At 46.2% G+C, this 23,206-nt stretch overlaps 1 protein-coding gene across 1 annotated transcript; it reads left to right on the plus strand.

Annotated features, from left to right (window-relative positions):
• Nucleotides 1-18,438: 18,438 nt before the first annotated feature.
• Nucleotides 18,439-22,598, plus strand: LOC123482790 (GTPase IMAP family member 4-like). Its single transcript, XM_045211676.1, has 2 exons — nucleotides 18,439-19,081; nucleotides 22,564-22,598. Exons 1-2 carry the CDS (start codon nucleotides 18,439-18,441, stop codon nucleotides 22,596-22,598), a joined length of 678 nt encoding a protein of 225 aa, XP_045067611.1.
• The last annotated feature ends 608 nt before the right edge of the window (nucleotides 22,599-23,206 follow it).

A 23,206-nucleotide genomic window follows, 5' to 3' on the forward strand; every position in this document is an offset into this window, starting at 1 on the left:
TAATTTAAATTGATTTTTATTTGGATTTAATGTAATGGATATACACAAAATAGTCCAAAGTGAATTGAAAAAAATAACTTTTTTAAAGAAATTCTAAAAAATAAATAATGGAAAAGTGGTGTGTGCATATGTATTCACCCCCTTTGCTAGGAAGCCCCTAAATAAGATCTGGTGCAACCAATTACCTTCAGAAGTCACATAATTAGATAAAATAAAGTCCACCTGTGTGCAATCTAAGTGTCATATGATCTGTCAAAACTGGAAAGAATATTGCACCAAAACAAACCTGCCAAGAGAGTGCTGCCCACCAAAACTCACGGACCAGGCAATTAATCAGAGAGGCAACAAAGAGACCAAAGATTACCCTGAAGGAGCTGCAAAGCTCCACAGCGGAGATTGGAGTATCTGTCCATAGGACCACTTTAAGCTGTACACTCCACAGAGCTGGGCTTTACAGAAGAGTGGCCAGAAAAAAGTTATTGCTTAAAGAAGAAAATAAGCAAACACGTTTGGTGTTCACCAAAAGGCATGTGGGAGACTCCCCAAACATATGGAAGAAGGTACTCTGGTCAGATGAGACTAAAATTGAGCTTTTTGGCCATCAAGGAAAACGCTATGTCTGGCGCAAACCCAACACCTCTCATCACCCCGAGAACACCATCCCCACAGTGAAGCATGGTGGTGGCAGCATGATGCTGTGGGGATGTTTTTAATTGGCGGGGAAACTGGTCAGAATTGAAGGAATGATGGATGGCGCTAAATACAGGGAAATTCTTGAGGGAAACCTGTTTCAGTCTTCCAGAGATTTGAGACTGGGACGGAGGTTCACCTTCCAGCAGGACAATGACCCTAAACATACTGCTAAAGCAACACTTGAGTGGTTTAAGGGGAAACATTCAAATGTCTTGGAATGGCCTAGTCAAAGCCCAGACCTCAATCCAATTGAGAATCTGTGGTATGACTTAAAGATTGCTGTATACCAGCGGAACCCATCCAACTTGAAGGAGCTGGAGCAGTTTTGCCTTGAAGAATGGGCAAAAATCCCAGTGGCTTTCACACCCCAAGAGACTTTCAGCTGTAATTGCTGCAAAAGGTGGCTCTACAAAGTATTGACTTTGGGGGGTGAATAGTTATGCACTCTAAAGTTTTCCGTTTTTTTGTCTTATTTCTTGTTTGTTTCACCCCAAAAATATTTTGCATCTTCAAAGTGGCAGGATGTTGTGTAAATCAAATGATACAAAAAATTCATTTTAATTCCGGGTTGTAAGGCAACAAAACAGGAAAAATGCCAAGGGGGGTGAATACTTTTGCAAGCCACTGTAGTAGTACCGCAAAATGGCCGTTGTTAATTTCTCAGATATACTACATTGGTAGTGGATGGGGTTAGGGTTTTTAAAGTGCTTTGAGACCCATAGGAAAGCACCAGCCCTTGAGACCTGGGTTCAAACACTATTTGAAATCATTGACTGAGCTCGCCTGTTGCAATGGAACCAATAGAAAAGTCGTAAAAGTGCAAAGCCGCCCAGAGCCCTCACCGTTTTGTTGACGTTGAGTGAGAGGTTATTTTCCTGGCACCACACTCCCAGAGCCCTCACCTCCTCCCTGTAGGCTGTCTCATCATTGTTGGTAATGAAGCCTACTACTGTTGTGTCGTCTGCAAACTTGATGATTGAGTTGGAGGTGTGCTTGGCCACGCAGTCTTGGGTGAACACGGAGTACAGGAGGGGGCTGAGCATGCACCCTTGTGGGACCCCAGTGTTGAGGATCAGTGAAGTGGAGTTGTTGCTTGTAGCCCATTCCAGCCTTGTGTAGGTCTACAATCTTGTCCCTGACATCCTTGGAGAGCTCTTTGGTCTTCTGGAATCTGATTGATTGATTGCTTCTGTGGACAGGTGTCTTTTTTACAGGTAACAAGCTGAGATTAGGAGCACTCCCTTTAAGAGTGTGCTCCTAATCTCAGCTCGTTACCTGTATAAAAGACTTTCTGATTGAGAGGGGGTCAAATACTTATTTCCCTCATTAAAATGCAAATCAATTTCTAACATTTTTGACATGCATTTTTCTGGATTTTGTTGTTGTTACTCTGTCTCTCACTGTTCAAATATACCTACCATTACAATTATAGACTGATCATGTCTTTGTCAGTGGGCAAACGTACAAAATCAACAGGGGATCAAATACTTTTTTCCCCTCACTGTACATACTATATTTTGTGTTTCAACAGCATTAATAAAGCCTGCTGGTCTGAGGATACTTCTGGTGGGGAAGACTGGGTCAGGGAAAAGTGAAACAGGAAACACCATCCTCGGGAGAGAGGTGTTTAAAGCAGAATTCTCTTCGAAGTCTGTGACTGCAAAGAGTGAGAAACAGAGTGGAGAGGTGGATGGGAAGAACATTGATGTGGTTGACAGTTCAGGAATCTGTGACATATTATTGTCAGAAGCCCATGTCCTTCAAAAAAAACCTGAAAAAGATTGGGGGGAAAGAGAGAATGAAAATAGAGCGATGCGTCAAGTTGTCTGTCTGATACACAGAGGAGTGTAGAAAAGCTGTGAAGTGCATCCTGGCGAACTTTGGAATTGGGCCCTCAGACTACACTATAGTATTGTTCACTTTTGCAGATCAGTTAGGAAGAAAACCATTTAAGGTGTTTCTGAAGGAGAGTGAGGATCTTCAGACACTGGTCAATATCTGTGGAGGCAGATATCATGTCTTCAACAATAGAGAGCAGAGAGACCGTGCTCAGGTCAGACAGCTGCTGAGGAAGATAAAGGAGATGGTGAAGGGGAATGGAGGAAAACACTACACCAATAAGATGTATGAGAAGGCTCAGACAGAGATCAGGAACAGTCAGTTGATAGAGTTGGGTAAACAAGCAGCTATAACAGCTGTAACAGCTGGATGCACAACTACAGCCGTAGGACTAGGTCTTATTGCATCCCCAATAGAGGCTGCAGTTGTAGGGACAGTGATAAAGGTAGGATTAGCAACAGCATTGGGAACAGCTATAGGAGGAGAGATAAAACAACATGTTATGGATAACAAGGGACAGGAGGAAATGAGATGCAAGAGGGGGAAGATGCAAGTGGAGAGGAAGAGACAGGAGGAGGGGAGGATGATTGAAGAGGAGATGAGGAAGATGGAAGAGGAGAGGAAGAGACAGGAGGAGGTGAGGAAGATTGAAGAGGAGATGAGGAAGATGGAAGAGGAGAGGAAGAAGATGGAGGACGTGAGGAAGATGGAAGAGGAGAGAAGGAAGATGGAAGAGGAGAGAAGGAAGATGGAAGAGGAGAGGAGGAAGATGGAAGAGGAGATGATGAAGATGGAAGAGGAAGAAGATGGAAGAGGAGATGAGGAAAGAGCAGTAGGAAGAAGTTAATTAAGAGTCCATTAATGCACACTTGTGTCAATATAATGAACATAATAAAAAACTCCCCATCAAAATCCGTGAGTTTAAATTAGAGAGATGTTTTTTTGCATGGGCTGAATCTCAATCCACCACATCCGCCTATCTCGCCCTTCTGCGTCTGCTGTGGAAAGTGGCAGAGCTACGGCGCTATTTGTCAGACCAGGAGACATCCCGAAAATCGGTCTTCTCACGAAAACATATGTAGCGTCCGAATGGAAAGATGAGTCTCACGAAGTTGATGGTGTTCTCCGTTTTGCTCTACGATCCCCACAAGCATCACAGGACTTGATGCTGAAGTCGGTACCACCGATCTGCCAACTTCTCTCTGTAGCTTCCAAACACTGATATGACCCCTCTATGGAGAGGTGAGACTCTCACGAACATGTTGGTTGTTTCGCTCTAGGTCACCCACAAGCCTAACAAGATTAATCTGAAGGTAGCCCAGGACAAGTAAAAAAAAAAAGGAATGGAAGTATACAGTATATGGAAGTCGTTTAGTGCTTAAAAAAGAAAGGGGTTTAATATGAATGTTTCCTGATCTTTTTTATATCTCTCAGATATAGGACAGACACTTCAGAACAAACTTCATTTAGATGTTTTTGGGGACTGTCTTTCCATGTATGAATCTGTAATTCAATGCATTTCTATGGGGTAATAGCATTAAGGCAAAATTTAAAAATGTGCCTTCGGAAAGTATTCAAACCCCTTGACTTTTTCCACATTTTGTTACGTTACAGCCTTATTCTAAAATGTATTAAATAAAACAATTTCCTCAGCAATCTACACACAATATCCCTTAATAACAAAGCAAAAACAGGTTTTTAGAAATTGTTGCAAATTTATTAAAAATAAAAAAACAGAAATACCTAATTTACATAAATATTCAGACCCTTTGCAATGAGATTCGAAATTGAGCTCAGGTGCATCCTGTTTCCATTTATAATCCTTGAGATGTTTCAAAAACTTGATTTCAGTCCACCTGTGGTAAATTCAATTGATTGGACATGATTTGGAAAGGCACACACCTGTCTATGTAAGGTCCCACAGTTGACAGTGCATGTCATAGCAAAAACCAAGCCATGACGTCGAAGGAATTGTCCGTAGAGCTCCAAGACAGGATTGTGTCGAGGCACAGATCTGGGGAAGGGTACCAAAAAATGCCTGCAGCATTGAAGATCCCCAAGGTCATAGTGGCCTCCATCATTCTTAAATGGAAGTTTGGAACCACCAAGACTCTTCCTAGAGCTAGCCGCCCAGCCAAACTGAGCAATTGGGGGAGAAGGACCTTGGTCAGGGAGGTGACCAAGAATCCGATGGTCACTCTGACAGAGCTCTAGAGTTCCTCTGTGGAGATGGGAGAACCTTCCAGAAGGACAACCATCTCTGCAGCACTCCACCAATCAGGCCTATGGTGGAGTGGCCAGACGGAAGCCATTCCTCAGTAAAAGGCACATGACAGCCCGCTTGGAGTTTGCCAAAAGGCACCTAAAGACTCTCAGACCATGATAAACAGGATTCTCTGGCCTGATGAAACCAAGATTCATCTCCTTGGCTTGAATGCCAAGCGTCACGTCTGGAGGAAACCTGTCACCACCCTTACGGTGAAGCATGGTGGTGGCAGCATCATGCTGTGGGGGTGTTTTTCAGCGGCAGGGACTGGGAGACTAGTCAGGATCGAGGCAAAGATGAATGGAGCAAAGTACAGAGTGGTCCTTGATGAAAACCTGCACAGGACCTCAGACTGGGGCAAAGGTTCACCTTCCAACAGGACAACGACCCTAAGCACACAGCCAAGTCAACGCATGAGTGGTTTCGGGACAAGTCTCTGAATGTCCTTGAGTGGCCCAGCCAGAGCCCGGACTTGAACCTGATCGAACATCTCTGGAGAGACCTGAAAATAGCTGTGCAGCGACGCTCCCAATCCAACCTGACAGAGCTCGAGAGGATCTGCAGAGAAGAATGGGAGAAACTCCCCAAATACAGGTGTGCCAAGCTTGTAGCGTCATACCCAAGAGGACTCGAGGCTGTAATCGCTGCTGATGGTGCTTCAACAAAGTACTGAGTAAAGGGTCTGAATACTTATGTAAATGTGATATTTCAGGGTTTAAAAAAATATATAACAAAAAAATCTAAAAACCTGTTGTCACGGCCGTCTACGGAAGGAGTGGACCAAAGCGCAGTGTTTGTAGCGAACATGACTTTATTAAAGTTAAAGTGCACGAACGAGAAAACAATAAACAATGACGGATAGTGAAGTCCTCAGTACACAGACTGAAACATGGAACAAAACCCACAACCCTAAGGTGAACACTGACAGTTTAAATATGGCTCCCAATCAGAGATACCGAGCCGACAGCTGACACTCGTTACCTCCGATTGGGAGTCACATGACGAGACAAGACACTACAACCAAAACCAAACACAACCAAATGAACACACCCTATACCCAACACAACCAAATGAATACACCTGGCTCAAACTACACAGTCCCGGAGCCAGAGCGTGACAGTACCCCCCTAAAGGCGCGGACTCCGACCGCGCCTACACCCAAAATAGGGAGGGCTGGGTGGGTGTTGCTCCTCGGAGGCGGCTCCGGCTCGGGCTTGACCACCACCCCACTTCACTCCCCCGTAGTGCCCCCGGTCCGATCTGACCCAGCTTGCTGGATCAGGACCTCCGACGCGCACCCCTGGCTTGGTGCGTGAGGTAGGAATGGACCGGAACTGGCAGACGATACGCACCCTTTGCCTGGTGCGTGGAGCCGGAACAGGCCTCACCAGGCTGAAGACTCGCATCCCTGGCTTGGTGCGAGTAGCAGGAATGGGCCGGATCAGGCTGACGGCTCGCACCCTTGGCTTGGTGCGAGTAGCAGGACGAGCTGAACCAGGCTGACGACTCGCACCCTTGGCCAGTGCGAGTAGCAGGAACGGGCTGGACCAGGCCGACGACTCGTACCCCTGGTTTGGTGCGAGTAGCAGGAACGGGCTGGACCAGGCTGACGATTCGCACCCTTGGCTTGGTGCGAGTGGCAGAACAGGCCGGACCGGGCTGGCGACGCGCACCGTAGGTTTGGTGCGAGTGGCAGGAACAGGCCGGGTCGGGCTGGCGAAGCGCGCACCGTAGACTTGGTGCGGGTGGCAGGAACAGGCCGGACCGGGCTGGCGACAGCGCACCGTAGGTTTGGTGCGAGTGGCAGGAACAGGCCGGGTCGGGCTGGCGGCGCGCACCGTAGACTTGGTGCGGGTGGCAGGAACAGGCCGGGCTGGGCTGGCGACGCACACCGTAGGTTTAGTGCGTGGAGCAGGAACAGGCCGGGCTGGGCTGGCGACGCACACCGTAGGCTTTGTGCGTTGAGCAGGAACAGGCCGGGCTGGGCTGGCGACGCACACCGTAGGCTTTGTGCGTTGAGCAGGAACAGGCCAGGCTGGGCTGGCGACGCACACCGTGGGTTTAGTGCGTGGAGCAGGAACAGGCCGGGCTGGGCTGGCGACGCACACCGTAGGCTTGAGTGCGAGAGCAGGAACCGGCCGGGCAGGGCTGGCGACGCACACCGTAGGTTTAGTGCGTGGAGCAGGAACAGGCCGGGCTGGGCTGGCGACGCACACCGTAGGCTTAGTGCAGGAGCAGGAACCGGCCGGGCAGGGCTGGCGACGCACACCGTAGGTTTGGTGCGAGAGGTAGGAACAGGCCGGACTGGGCTGGCGACGCACACCGTAGACCCGGTACGTGGAGCAGGAACAGGCGGTCGTGACTGGGAACACACACCACTGGCCTTAACCGGGGGATCAGGAACGGGCCGGACCGGACTGGTAACACACCTCAGTCTCTCACGCCGTGCCTCAATTACTTCCCTCCCTCTACTCGCCAATGGCTCCCGTAATCCGGTAGCCTTCTCTCCACGTCTCCCTGTGGCAGCCTCCTGCTGCCCAGCCGCCCATGCCGTGTGCCCCCCCCTAAAAATTTCTTGGGGTTGCCTCTCGACCCTCCGACGCTGCTCCCACGTCCAGGTTGCCTGTTCCTGGACACGCTGCTTGGTCCTGGTATGGTGGGTTTTTCTGTCACGGCCGTCTACGGAAGGAGTGGACCAAAGCGCAGCGTTTGTAGCGAACATGACTTTATTAAAGTTAAAGTGCACGAACGAGAAAACAATAAACAATGACGGATAGTGAAGTCCTCAGTACACAGACTGAAACATGGAACAAAAACCCACAACCCTAAGGTGAACACTGACAGTTTAAATATGGCTCCCAATCAGAGATAACGAGCCGACAGCTGACACTCGTTACCTCCGATTGGGAGTCACATGACGAGACAAGACACTACAACCAAAACCAAACACAACCAAATGAACACACCCTATACCCAACACAACCAAATGAATACACCCTGGCTCAAACTACACAGTCCCGGAGCCAGAGCGTGACACCTGTTTTGTCATTATGGGGTATTGTGTGTAGATTGATGAGGAAAAAAAACATTTAATCCATTTTAGAATAATGCTGTAACATATATATTTTAAGTCAAGGGGTCTGAATACTTTCTAAATGCACTGCATAGCATACTTTCTTACACAAAACAATACTAGTTAGTTAATGTTAGTTTCGTTTAAAACCACCAAAATTTGGGAAATCCCACGCTCATCACATTAATTTGCATTTCACAGACCAAACTACGGTAACGTTAAGACGAGGTAGCCAGATTTCAGACAGGACAAACACTGCTGTTATAGAATGGTCCAGACACTTCTTTTGTGATTTGGCTTGTTTTTGAGGAACTTATCCCAGCTGAGATTCACTTCCACATTGCTCATTGTGCAGTATCAGGGCACACAAAAGACATGAACAAAAACTTGAAAAACACCCAAATAAGTCCTTTTAGAAACGGACACACTCTCAGTATAGTGATGTAGGTATTTAGATGAACAGATATATTCTAAATGTGTACTATTGTTGCGTCACCATCTTTATTGCAAAAATTCAGACCAATGCCTATTCTCACTTAAAAGGTAGTGTTTTGTTTTTAATTACATTATGTCCCTGTTAATTTAGCTTGCCAACAATCATTTAGTTGTCTCAATGGAGCATTCATCATGACATAGCCCGTTATGGACAAATAGACTACATTCTAGATTGCTAAACACTTATTGAGCTTATGTTGTGTACACGTATCTACATTAAAGCACAGGTTTTGTTCTTGAGACATGGGGAATGGGGTGGGGTTTAGGGGTAGGTGGGGTGTATCTGAGGGAACAGTGGGTGTAAGGGTAGGTGGTGTTGATATAATGGGCATCATGCCAACCCAGAGAGGGCGCTAGTGGGTCACCTATCTAGGATAGATAAACAGGTGGGTTGTAGGGTAGGTTGGGTGTATGGCTGGTGGGTGTAGTGGTAGGTGGGGTGGGTGTAGGGTAGGTTGGGTGGGTGTAGTGGTAGGTGGGGTGGGTGTAGGGTAGGTTGGGTGGGTGTAGTGGTAGGGTGGGGTGGGTGTAGGGTAGGTTGGGTGGGTGTAGTGGTAGGTGGGGTGGGTGTAGTGGTAGGTGGGGTGGGTGTAGGGTAGGTTGGGTGGGTGTAGTGGTAGGTGGGGTGGGTGTAGGGTAGGTTGGGTGGGTGTAGTGTGGTAGGTGTGCATACATTTTTACGTATGGGTGGTCTGGGATCGAACCCACTACCCTGGCGTTACAAGCGCCATGCTCTACTAATTGAGCTGGGAATAGTTGTTGTAGGGACTTTTGAAACACTACTGTGGTTGGCACAAAGTGAAAAACATTTTTAAACTTTCAGTTTGCCTTTGTGTAGTTAACTGAACATACTCAACAGTAAATATATGCTGTATTCACTGTTATCTCTCTGCCCTCTCAATACCTTCCCCCTATCTCTGACCCCATAGCTCTGATCCTCATGTCTCTGATCCTCATGTCTCTGACCCTCATGTCTCTGATCCTCATGTCTCTGACCCTCATGTCCATGTCTCTGACCCTCATGTCTCTGACCCTCATGTCTCTGACCCTCATGTCCATGTCTCTGACTCTCATTTCTCATGTCCTTGATCCTGATGTCTGTGATCCTTATCTCTCAAATCTCTGACACTCATGTCTCTGACCCTCATGTCTCTGATCCTGATAGACTACCATTTAGAGGGCACTTAACCCTGATCTGGGACATAGCCCTTTCTTTGTGCGTGTGTTTGTGTGTGTGTGAGTCTGTGAGTCTGTCAGTCTGTGTGAGTGTGTTTTCATGCATTTGAGTGTATGTTACTCAACATTGCAATCAGCCTGTGGTTCAGAAGGGCAGTGAAGAGATTAGACCTGAGATAAGTAGAGGTATGCACACCTGCAGAATTGCACGTACTCACCCACATGTTTTCTCTGAAATGTCTATGTTTTGGTATAAGATAATCTGCGAGTACCATATCTTGTTGTATGAGACCATGTGACTATGCTGAAAGCCATAACCAACACACACACACACACACACACACACACACACGTTTCTCGGAAACGTCTCTGTTTTGGTAAAACAGCAGTAGAGGGTGTGGTCACTAGTTTGAGGCAATGTTAAAGCCGACTGAATAGTTTATAGATCTGAGATCATTCTTTGTCTTCACCTCCAACTAACCAGAGTTTCATTAAGAACTGGAGATGATGAACTACAGAGTTTCATGAAGAACTGGAGCTGATGAACTACAGAGTTTCATGAAGAACTGGAGCTGATGAACTACATGTAACACTCTGGCTCCGGGACTTTTGGATTTGAGCCAGGGTGTATTTGTTTTGTTGGGTATTTGTTGTGGGGTTGGTTGTAAGGGTGTATTTGGTTGGTTGTGTTTTGGGTGTGTTAATTGTGGTGTCGTGTGACTCCCAATCGGAGGTAACGAGTGTCAGCTGTCGGCTCGTTATCTCTGATTGGGAGCCATATTTAATCTGAATGTTTTCCTGTGGGCTTTGTGGGTTTTTGTTCCAGGTTCAGTCATAGTCACTGTAGGACTTCACTATCGTCATTTGTTTGTTGTTTTCGTGGTTGCTTTTATTTAAATAAAGTCATCATGTTCTCTCCACGCGCTGCGTATTGGTCCGTTTCCTCAGACGATCGTGACAGAAAAACCCACCTTAGAAGGACCAAGCAGCGTGTCCAGGAGCAAGACAGCTGGACATGGGAGGAAGCGCCTGGTAAGGAAATCGAGAGGCTGGCGATGGCCCAGGTGGGCAAATCGTGGTCCTGGGAGGACATGCTCGGGGGGCAAGGGACCTTGGGGGAAGATCAAGGCCCTGGCGAGAGAGGAGCAACGCGTCAGCAGGGCCATCATCGTTGGAAGGACGAGGCAACCCCAAAAAAGTTTTTTGGGGGGGCACATGGCCTGGACTGACGGGGCTAACGGAGGCAGAGAAGGGGCGATTCAAGAGGCAACCAGGTTACGGGGTCACTGGCCAAAGTAGGGAAAGGAGATGTAGAGGCACGGCGTGAGAGACTGAGGTGTGTATCCAGTCCGGTCCGGCCCGTTCCAGTTCGGGGTAGAGCCAGTGGTGTGTGCCTCCAGTAGGGTCCGGCCTGTTACGACCCCTCGCACCAAGGATACGGTGCGCTTCTCCAGCCCGGCCCGGCCTGTTCCGGCCACTCGCACCAGGGATACGGTGCGCTCCGCCAGCCAGCCCGGCCTGTTCGGCCACTCGCACCAGGGATACGGTGCGTCCGCCAGCCGGCCCGGCCTGTTCGGCCACTCGCACCAGGGGATACGGTGCGCCGCCAGCCCAGCCCGGCCTGTTCCGGCCACTCGCACCAGGGGATACGGTGCGCTCGCCAGCCCAGCCCGGCCTGTTCCGGCCACTCGCACCAGGGATACGGTGCGTCCGCTAGCCCAGCCCGGCCTGTTCCGGCCACTCGCACCAGGGATACGGTGCGCGCCAGCCTCGGCCCGGCCTGTTCCGGCCACTGCACCAGGGATACGGTGCGCGTCGCCAGCCCTTTTCCCACCAGTGCCTACACCACGCCCCAAGCCTCCTGTGTGTCTCCCGAGTCCTGTGCGTCCTGTTGCTGCTCTCCGCACTAGGGCTTAATGTGAGTCCCCAGGGTCCAGCATGCCCTGTTCCGGCTCTCCGCACTAGCCCTTATGTGCGTTCCCAGGGTCCAGCATGCCCTGTTGCTTCTCCCGCACTAGCCCTGAGATCGCGTGTCCTCAGCCGGTACCTCCAGTTCCGGCACCACGCATCAGGCCTACGGTGCGTCCCCAGGGCCAAGCATGCCCTGTTGCTGCTTCCCGCACTAGCCCTGAGATGCGTGTCCTCAGCCCGGTACCTCCAGTTCCGGCACCACGCATCAGGCCTACGGTGCGTCCCCAGGGTCCAGCATGCCCTGTTGCTTCTCCCCGCACTAGCCCTGAGATGCGTGTCCTCAGCCCGGTACCTCCTGTTCCGGCACCACGCACCAGGCCTACGATGCGCCTCAGGCGGCCAGAGTCTGCCGTCGCCCAACGGGGTCTGAACTGCCCGTCTGCCCAACGGGGCCTGAACTGTCCGTCTGCCCAACGCCGTCTGGAACTGTCCGTCTGCCCAACGGCGCCTGAACTGCCCGTCTGCCCAACGCCGTCTGAACTGTCCGTCTGCCAAGCGCCGCGGGAAACTGCCCGTCTGTACTGAGCCTGCAAGCCGCCCGTCTGCCGCGAGCCTTCTGAGCCGTCCGCCAGACCGGGAGCCGCTAGAGCTCTCCGCCAGACAGGAGCAGCCAGAGCCTTCCGCCAGACAGGATCAGCCAGGAGCCTTCCGCCAGACAGGAGCAGCCAGAGCCTTCCGCCAGACAGGATCAGCCAGAGCCTTCCGCCAGACAGGATCAGCCAGAGCCTTCCGCCAGACAGGATCAGCCAGAGCCTTCCGCCAGACAGGATCAGCCAGAGCCTTCCGCCAGACAGGATCAGCCAGAGCCTTCCGCCAGACAGGATCAGCCAGAGCCTTCCGCCAGCCAGGATCCGCCAGAGCCGTCCAGCCAGGATCCACCAGAGCCGTCCAGCCAGGATCCGCCAGAGCCAGCCAGCCAGGATCCGCCATTTAGTCAGGTACTGCCCCTTAGTCCGGTGCTGCCCCTTAGTCCGGTGCTGCCCGTTAGTCCGGTGCCGCCCCTTAATCCAGTGGGGTTTAGTTGGGGGGTGGTCATGTGGAGGAGGCTAGGGAAGCGGGTGGTGACTAAGGTGGGGTGGGGACCACGACCAGGGCCAGAACCGCCACCGTGGACAGAGCGCCCACCCAGACCCTCCCGAGACTGTATGCTGGTGCGCCCGGAGGCGCACCTTTAGGGGGTACTGTAACACTCTGGCTCGGGACTTTTGGATTTGAGCCAGGGTGTATTTGTTTTGTTGGGTATTTGTTGTGGGGTTGGTTGTAAGGGTGTATTTGGTTGGTTGTGTTTTGGGTGTGTTAATTGTGGTGTCGTGTGACTCCCAATCGGAGGTAACGAGTGTCAGCTGTCGGCTCGTTATCTCTGATTGGGAGCCATATTTAATCTGAATGTTTTCCTGTGGGCTTTGTGGGTTTTTGTTCCAGGTTCAGTCATAGTCACTGTAGGACTTCACTATCGTCATTTGTTTGTTGTTTTCGTGGTTGCTTTTATTTAAATAAAGTCATCATGTTCTCTCCACGCGCTGCGTATTGGTCCGTTTCCTCAGACGATCGTGACACTACAGAGTTTCATGAAGAACTGGAGCTGATGAACTACAGAGTTTCATAAAGAACTGGAGCTGATGAACAACAGAGTTTCATGAAGAACTGGAGCTGATGAACAACAGAGTTTCATGAAGAACTGGAGCTGATGAACAACAGAGTTTCATAAAGAACTGGAGCTGATGAACTACAGAACGAAGCTTTTCTAAGAACATCCACGAAGAAGGACGAAGGAAAATGGCAGATGAGAGCGGTAAGAAAGTTTATTCACAAATCTTTTTAAATTCAAATGTGAACACATTTCCAGCAGCAACACCATAGAGATGTAATAGCAATGCCACTAAAACAATGATATAACGACTTTTGATATAGATATTGGATTTATTAATGTCTGTAAACTCATAAGATGTATGTGAGTGACAGAGGACAAGGACACGCCATGTGTTATTGATGTCACGGGTGAGAGACAGAAGGTCGGCGTGCCAAGATAGATTGTGGCCACTGGTGCTAATCTTAGAAGGAGTACGTGGTGTAATGGCCTGGCTAGGGTGCCACACGATACCATGTACGGGGATCCTATTGTAGTAGATGAGTGACACTAAATAATGGTTGGTAACTGTGGGACAGAAGTAGATCAGAGAGCATTATATATTAATATAATAATATGCCATTTAGCTAACGCTTTTATCCAAAGCGACTTACAGTCATGCGTGCATACATTTTTTACGTATGGGTGGTCCCGAGGATCGAACCCACTACCCTGGCGTAACAAGTGCCATGCTCTACCAGCTGAGCTGCAGAGGACCACCCATACGTATATAAACTGAGAGATTTTCTATGGAAGTCATTCGGATGACAAGGGGCTACATCCGTACTGCCTGTCATTGAATCCAATACTGTAACCATTAAATAACAATGAATCAACTCTCCATCTAAGTGGTCGAATACTCTCTTACATCCTGAATTACTCGATACCAGAGAAACTAGTCGTAACAAACAAAAAATGTTTCAAGGGAATTTGCAAAAACAAATAACTTTCACTGTCGAACGGCAAAGAAAATAAAATAAAAGGAAATGAGATTAAATGACTAGACCACAATATGGCATAATTATAAACTGCGTGATTCGAGCCCTGAATGCTGATTGGCTGAAAACCGTATACCACGGGTATGACAAAATGTATTTGTTCTGTTCTAATTGCGTTCATAACCAGTTTATAATTGCAATAAGACACCTCTGGAATTAGTAGTATATGGCCAATATACCACGGCTAAGGGCTGTTCTTAGGAACGACGCAATGCGGTTGTTTTTCAATGTTAGTTTGAGTTTGCTGCAACTGTCTGCTGCTAGGAAGACATTGCAGTCAGAGATTATTTTCACCCGTGCGTCAATTTAAGTAACATAAAAAAATCCCCATCAAAATCCGGAAATTTAAGCTAGGGATACATTACATACCAAAAGTATGTGGACACCCTTTCAAATTAGTGGATTTGTCTGTCCTCGGTTGCAACACACACTACGGAGTTCCAAACTGCTCTGGAAGCAAAGTAAGCACAAGAACTGACCTGAAATAAAAGATTCACGAAATTTTCCATACACACAAAAATATTATTTATGTCTAATTTAGTGCACACATTTGTTTACATACCTGTTAGTGAGCATTTTTCATTTTCCAAGATAATCCATCATGCGATGCTATTTGATTTTAAGACCCCTTGAAGTATCAAAAAAAGATATGAGATATTATTTGATACAATTATTTTGGGCCCGTACAAACACATTGACCAACAGATTCACTACATGGAACAACAGATAGTCCCCAAAATATATCAAAAGGAAGTTTGTTCTGAAGTGTCGGTCCTACATCTGAGAGATATAAGAGAGATTAGGATCTTTGTTCTTTTCTTTACATGTATTTAACCCCTTATTTTTTACACTAAGTCTCCATATATACTTTACTTCCATTAATTTATTCAACTAGTACTGGGGGACGTTCAGACGAGTCTTGTGAGGCCTGTGGGTGTCCTAGAGCAAACTGACATGTAGTTGTTCGTGAGAGTCTCACCTTTTCACAGAGGGGTCATTTTAGTGTGTAGCCCAAACTGTTTGGACGCTATAGACAGAAGTTGGCAGATCGGCTGTACCGACTTCAGATGAGTCCCAAGACGCTTGTGGGGGTAGTAGAGCAAAACAGAGAACATCATCATGTTTGTGAGAGTCTCATCTTTTACATAGAGGCCAAACCGTTCGGACGCTACGGACAATTTTGTGAGAAGACCGATTTTCGGGATGTCTCATGGTCTGTCAAACACCATTTATTTTCTCGTCCTCCGCATCCATTTTGCTGTCACACGTGTTGTGGTGTTCCGATTTTGTTATAACCAATTTATTGATGCGATTATGATAGGCTATTTTCAGGCCCCATTGATTATATGATGCATACATGTGTCACGTAAAGAGGGAATAGGGAATGTTTTTCCTAAACAAATGACTGATTTTGGGAACAGAACTTTTAAGTCAGAAATGCTTCAGCAACACGGACAGGATGTCAAACACTGTTGGACGAGAGAAAGACAGAGATGCTAGCTGTCATTTATTTAACACAGTGCAGCAAGTCTGAGCCCAGCCAATCAAATCAATTGCTGTCGGACTCCCTCGAGTCATTTGTGTGCCTTAATAATGTCATAAAACTGTGTGCTTAAAACATCAGACAAGCTCAGTGCATATAGTTGATTTGAATAAAACACATAGGTTGTATCTGTATATGGAAAAAATACCTCTGGTGGCATGTCTTGTGGGGTATTTATGGGTGTCTGAGCTGTGCGCTAGTCGGTTGAACAGATAGGTCAGTACCTTTAACATGTCAATACAAAGACCAGTTGTGATACCATTCACATTGCTATGTTTAGTAAGGTACCAATATCTTTTTCCAAAATGCACTCTGGGTTTTTACAAAAGTGCAGGACAAGCCATTCAATCAGAATGTGTTATCGGACAGCTAGATATACCTACTTACATTTTGGAAGCTAATAGATTGAATTTAGTTAAAATATGATAAATAATGATTGTAGTCAGAAGATATTATTAACATGTACATTTGATCGGTAACAGAATAAATGTGGTCCTCTGTAGCTCAGCTGGTAGAGCACGGCACTTGTAACGCCAAGGTAGTGGGTTCGATCCCCGGGACCACCACCAAAAAAAAAATGTATGCCCGCATGACTGTAAGTCGCTTTGGATAAAAGCATCTGCTAAATGGCTTATTATTATATTATATCAATAGAATAACTGCAGAATAAACTATGCTGCCCCTTTAAGAGCTAAAATAGGTTTTGTACCCTATATTGTGATTCTCACCAAATATATTGTCTTCTCACACTAGTCAAACCCCACAATCATTAAACAGTTTATGAAGCCCTCTCAGCCTATAGATCACATATCGCAAACAAATAATCTGAATTTAAAACTCAAGACATTTGAAATTTTTCTGCGTCCTTGACAATCGCTAATCAATATCCAAAAACAGCACACATTTCTGTCTGCGAACCTGCACATCATCATCTTCTCTCTTTTGTGGCACCAATGTGAGGGGTTACCGCAGGGGAAACAGTGTTGCAGTAGTCTAGTGTGAGGGGTTACCGCAGGGGAAACAGTGTTGCAGTAGTCTAGTGTGAGGGGTTACCGCAGGGGAAACAGTGTTGCAGTAGTCTAGTGTGAGGGGTTACCGCAGGGAAACAGTGTTGCAGTAGTCTAGTGTGAGGGGTTACCGCAGGGGAAACAGTGTTGCAGTAGTCTAGTGTGAGGGGTTACCGCAGGGGAAACAGTGTTGCAGTAGTCTAGTGTGAGGGGTTACCGCAGGGGAAACAGTGTTGCAGTAGTCTAGTGTGTGGTGCGGGAATAATGACAAGCGAACCTGGGGAGCTTTGTCTTCACACAGTTCACTCTATTGAGGGTCTGAGTTCCTTTGAAGTGTATGAAATGCACAAAAAATTTATCGAACTGCGATGAGTTCACAAACATTGGCTGAAAGGCACTAAGTGTGTAAACACCCTAAGACTATGCCACCATCCAGCAATATTAAAATGTACATGTGCGTAGAGCGTGTGTGCTAGCATGTGTCTGAGTATGCGTGTGTCCGCGTTGTTCCGTAAGGTGTGGTTTTATCTGTTTTTTAAATCTGATTTTACTGCTTGACTGAGTTACTTGATGTGGAATAGAGTTCCATGTAGTCATGGTTCTGTGTAGTACTGTGAGTTTCACGGAGACTGTCCTGGACTTGGGGACTGTGAAGAGACCTCTGGTGGCATGTCTTGTGGGGTATGTATGGGTGTCTGAGCTGTGCGCTAGTCGTTTGAACAGACAGCTCAGTACAAAGACCAGTTGTGATTCAATCAATCTCTCCTCTACTTTGAGCCAGGAGAGATTGACATGCATGTCATTGATGTTAGCTCTCTGTGTACATTTAAGGACCATACCTGTTTCTTTCTTCTGGGCCAACTGTAATTTGCTTATGTCACTCTGAATCTAATTTTATGAATTTAGTAGTGACATCGCCCTGCAGCACTCGCTTCTGGCATCATGAAGTGCTTTGAGAGGCTAGTTAAGGATCATATCACCTCCAGCTTACCTGACACCCTAGACCCACTTCAATTTGCATACCGCCCCAATAGATCCACAGACGATGCAATAGCCATCACGCTGCACACTGCCCTATCCCATCTGGACAAGAGGAATACCTATGTAAGAATGCTGTTAATTTACTATAGCTCAGCATTCAACACCATAGTACCCTCCAAGCTCATCATTAAGCTCGGGGCCCTGGGTCTGAACCCCGCCCTGTGCAACTGGATCCTGGACTTCCTGACGGACCGCCCCCAGGGGGTGAAGGTAGGAAACAACATCTCCACTACGCTGATCCTCAACACTGGGGCCCCACAAGGGTGCGTGCTCAGCCCCCTCCTGTACTCCTTGTTCACACATGACTGCCTCAGTCATCAAGCAGTATTCGTTTGTTTTCATGTTCAGTACACTACTTCTGTTTTGTTCAACTGCCTTGATGATTATTAAACGCTCTTTCTGCACCCGCTTCCTGACTCACTGCGTATACGTCATATATTTATATATTTCTTAATTCCATTATTTTACTTTTAGATTTGTGTGTATGGTTGTGAATTGTTAGATACTACTGCACTGTTGGAGCTAGGAACACAAGCATTTCACTGCACCAGCAATAACATCTGCTAAATGTGACCAATAATATTTGATTTGATTTGACATTATTAGTAACTGATAATGATGTGACTTTGAATCTAATTTAATGAATTTAGTAACTGAAACATTTTGTTTTTTCACAGGTTTAGTGCATCCAGCTGATCTGAGGATAGTTATGGTGGGGAAGACTGGAGCAGGGAAGAGTTCAACAGGAAACACCATCCTGGGGAAAAAGGGGTTCCATTCTAAGTCAAGTCCAAAGCCAGTGACTGAACTGTGTGAGAAACAAAGTGTAGTGGTGTATGGGAAGAAGATTGACGTCATCGACACTCCTGGGGTCTGTGACATATTATTGACAGAAACAGATTTGATTGAGAAAATAAGGAAACAGATTCGGGGACCAGATAAAGCAGAAATAGAGAAATGCATCAAGATGTCAGTCCCAGGACCCCATGTGTTCCTGCTGGTGATCAGGCTGGATAGATACACAGATGACTGTAGAAAAGCTGGGAAGTACATAAAGGACACATTTGGAAAACAGGCCTCAAACTACACTATAGTATTGTTCACTGGTGTAGATCAGCTGGATGACACATCAGTAGAGGAGTTTCTGAACGACAGTCCGGAGCTTCAGACACTGGTCAGAGTCTGTGGAGGCAGATATCATGCCTTTAACAATAGAGAGCAGAGAGACCGTACTCAGGTCACAGAGCTGCTGAGGAAGATAGAGGAGATGGTGAAGATCAACGGATACTACACCAATGAGATGTATGAGAAGGCTCAGACAGAGATCAGGAACAGTCAGTTGGTAGAGTTGGGTAAACAAGCAGCTAATACAGCTGTAACAGCTGGATGCACAACTACAGCAGTAGGACTAGTTCTTATTGCAGCCCCAGTAAAAGTTGCAGTTGTAGGGACAGTGATAGGGGTAGGAACAGCAACAGCTATAGGAGGAGGGATTGCACAGCTTGTAATCAAGAGGGAAAACAACAATTAACTACAGGGTTAGTGTCTGTAAATAAGCCCTGAAGGACCAACATGATTATCGATTTACCTTTGATGTATTCTTTATTTGATATGGTTTGACCTTTACCCTCATTTGGTCACTGCATACTGTATTTAACCAAATGACTAAATCATTCATTCAAGTTATGAAGTTAATTATTGTAAGAGTTTTACTTCACATAAAGGAAGAAGGGTGAGACAGTACATCTGTACAGCATGGCTTTCATACCTGATCATGGTTATAATGTAAGGTAGTTTAACGTGCTGCTCGCTAATCCCATTTATTTCCTGTCTTTTGTTATGTACTTTTAACATGCTGTTAAGTAGTGATGGGCACTGATATGGAACATCTATATCGATATCAGTTTAATATTCTCTAACCTACCCAAGCAGTTTTATTACAATGTGAAGCCCGTTGAAGCCATCAGCAGGCAGTTAAGTATGAGAAGGTATTGTGCCTGTAGGAACAGTGATGTATGGTCTTTTACATACAGTAAGGTTAACAGCAAGGATAAGGCCTTGCTCATATTGATATCATATTGAATTATAATAATAATATAATAAATTATAGATATTGGTGCCCACCATTACTGTCTTATAATACATAATAATTCATTTATTTTTACTTTGTAATACTTTTAGATTATTTACAAAATAGAGATATGTAAGATTTTGTTGATTCATTGAAAATGTCCTTGATGTTGACCTGTATTTGATGATAAAACATTCCCAGGTTAAATGGGAAATCTGAAGTTGTTACATCCATTTTAAGACTTATAAATTAATTATATGTACCAATTGATTCTTGTAGAATATAACTTACAAATGCCTCCATTAGCTTAGTTCAACAGTCATACCCCATCAAATAACCCAAATTATAAGCTTGTTTTATTCCAATGTTTGTAAACAAGTTAAATGTAAACAAACATTATATAGCACTTAAAACATCAAAAGTATAATTTTGACATCATGGATGGTCAGTCCTTGCATCCATAGCTCTGTCTATGAATTTGAAAGTGGTTACATTTCTCCAGCCCCATCTCTCAGGTTTTTACCGAAACACACTTTATTGTTTCAATTATATAATAATTTCTTTGGTTTCATGCTTGTGCTGCATATGATGTTTCATGATTTGCTAAGTCATTGTTGGTGTATACATTACTCAGATTTCAACAATATCTAATAAAGTGAAATCAAGTGAAATCAAGAAAATCTTATTTTCATACTTTGTTCAAAAACCACTATGCATACAACAGGCCAGTTGGTTTATTTCATGTTTCTAAGTCTCTACTCTCTAGCGAGCGAGAGAGAGAGAGAGAGAGAGAGAGAGAGAGAGAGAGAGAGAGAGAGAGATCATAAGGGGAAGTCATTGGGGTTGTCGTGGTAACCTCAGTAATGTAGGACTTGATTCACACATAGGAAATGTATGCATTTCCTAGGCACACCTTTCCTACGCACGACTTTCCGACGCACTTCTCAGTAGTTGGTATTCAGACGTACCTTATGAAGGTGCATAACAGGCTTTGCAGGCGTGGTTCACTTACACACACTGAACACATTTAATTAAACTGCTGAAAACTCTCCCACTTAATGTCCAACAGATTTTCTCGTGGAGTATTCATTAAATTGAGTTTAAAGTACATTTATGTTAAGCAATCCCTTTACCCCCTAAGGTCGATGTCTGCGCCCCCACGGAAATCTAATTAGCATCAAAATCCGTCAGTTTAAGCTAGAGATACACTATATATACAAAAGTATGTGGACACCCCTTAAAATTAGTGGATTCGGCTATTTCAGCCACATCCGTTGCTGCCAGGTCTATAAAATTGAGCACACAGCCATGCAATCTGTTGGACATTAAGTGGGAGAGTTTTCAGCAGTTTAATTAAATGTGTTCAGTGTGTGTAAGTGGGCTCCCGAGTGGCGCAGTGGTCTAAGGCACTGCATCTCAGTGCTTGAGGCGTCACTACAGACCCCCTGGATCGATTCCAGGCTGTATCACAACCGGCCGTGACTGGGAGTCCCATAGGGCGGTGCACAATTGGCCCAGCGTCGTCCGGGTTTGGCCGGTGTAGGCCGTCATTGTAAATAAGAATTTGTTCTTAACTGACTTAAAATAAAAAAAATAGACAAACATCGGCAGTTGAATAGCCTTACTGAAGAGCTCAGTGACTTTCAACGTGGCACCGTCATAGGATGCCACCTTTCCGACAAGTCAGTTTCGTCAAATTTCTGCCCTGCTAGAACTGCCCTGGTCAACTGTAAGTTCTGTTATTGTGAAGTGGAAACGTTTAGGAGCAACAACAGCTCAGCCACAAATTGGTAGGCCACGCAAGCTCACAGAACAGGACCGCCGAGTGCTGAAGCGTGTAACGCGAAAAAATTGTCTGTCCTCAGGTGCAACACTCACTACCAAGTTCCAAACTGCCTCTGGAAGAAACGTCAGCACAAGAATTGTTTGTCGGGAGCTTCATGAAATGGGTTTCAATGGCCGAGCAGCCGCACACAAGCCTAAGATCACTATACACAATGCCAAGCGTCGGCTGGAGTGGTGTAAAGCTCGCCACCATTGGACTCTGGAGCAGTGGAAACGCGTTCTCTGGATTGATGAATCACGCTTCACTATCTGGCAGTCCGACGGATGAAACTGGGTTTGGCGGATGCCAGGAGAATGCTACCAGCCTGAATGCATATGAGAGATATTGGTCTGGGACTGTTTTTCATGGTTCAGCTAGGCCCCTTAGTTCCAGTGAAGGGAAATCTTAACATTACAGCATACAATGACATTCTAGACGATTCTTTGCTTCCAACTTTAGGGCAACAGTTTGGGGAAGGCCCTTTCCTGTTTAAGTATGACAATGCCCCCGTGCACAAAGCGAGGTCCATACAGAAATGGTTTGTCGAGATCGGTGTGGAAAAACTTGACTGGCCTGCACAGAGCCCTGACCTCAACCCCATCGAAACCCCTTTGGGATGAATTGGAACGCCGACTGCGAGCCAGGCCTAATCGCCTGACATCAGTGCCCGACCACACTAATGCTCTTGTGGCTGAATGGAAGCAAGTCCCTGCAGCAATGTTCCAACATCTAGTGGAAAGCCTTCCCAGAAGAGTGGAGGCTGTTATAGCAGCAAAGGGGGACCAACTCTATATTAATGCCCATGATTTTGGAATGAGTTGATCGACGAGCAGGTGTCCACATACTTTTGGTCTTGTAGTGAATCTGTTTTTTCTGCATTAGATGTGTCTCAATCCACTGCATCCGTTTATGTCACACTTCCTCATCTGTTGTTAAAGGTTACAGAGCTAGAGCGGTGTTTGACAGACCATGAGACATCCTTGAAAAATGGGTCTTCTCACAACATTGTCCGTAGCGTCCGAACGGTTTGGCCTCTATGAAAAGATGAGACTCTCACAAACATGATGGTGTTCTCTGTTTTGCTCTACGACCCCCATAAGCGTCTTGGGACTCATCTGAAGTCGGTCCAGCCGATCTGCCAACTTCTGTCTATAGCAGGGGTGTCAAACTCATTTTAGCTCAGGGGCCACATGGAGGAAAATCTATTCCTAAGTGGGCCGGACCGGAAAAATCATGGTATATATAACTTAAAAACAACAACTTCAGATTGTTTTCTTTGTTTTAATACGATCAACATACAACATAAAGCTGGAGCCTGAGGACAGTGTGTCCAAAATAGTACAAGCACAACATCACTATTAATCATAAAACACGTCAAGTTTATTTGAAAATTCTAAAGAAAAAGAACACACAAACACACAATGCCTCAGTGATTAACATAACTGTTTCACAGATCACAGAACTATATCAGGGTGTCATTTCTCAGGCAGAAATGTAGATAAAAATAATGAAATCCTGTTCCCCAAACAAGTGCAAGAACCACAGAGTCAAGAATAGGTTAAATATACAAATAAAATAAAA

This window comes from Coregonus clupeaformis, chromosome 38 (assembly GCF_020615455.1).
Source record: "Coregonus clupeaformis isolate EN_2021a chromosome 38, ASM2061545v1, whole genome shotgun sequence".
Taxonomy (NCBI): Eukaryota; Metazoa; Chordata; class Actinopteri; order Salmoniformes; family Salmonidae; genus Coregonus; species Coregonus clupeaformis.

Excerpts from the sequence above, each read along its gene's own strand:
- LOC123482790 (XM_045211676.1), top strand. The coding sequence starts at position 18,439 with ATGGTGGGGAAGACTGGAGCAGGGAAGAGTTCAACAGGAAACACCATC. Across the intron at positions 19,082-22,563 it reads CAGTCAGTTGGTAGAGTTGG|GTTACAGAGCTAGAGCGGTG; the intron begins GTAAACAAGCAG and ends CTGTTGTTAAAG.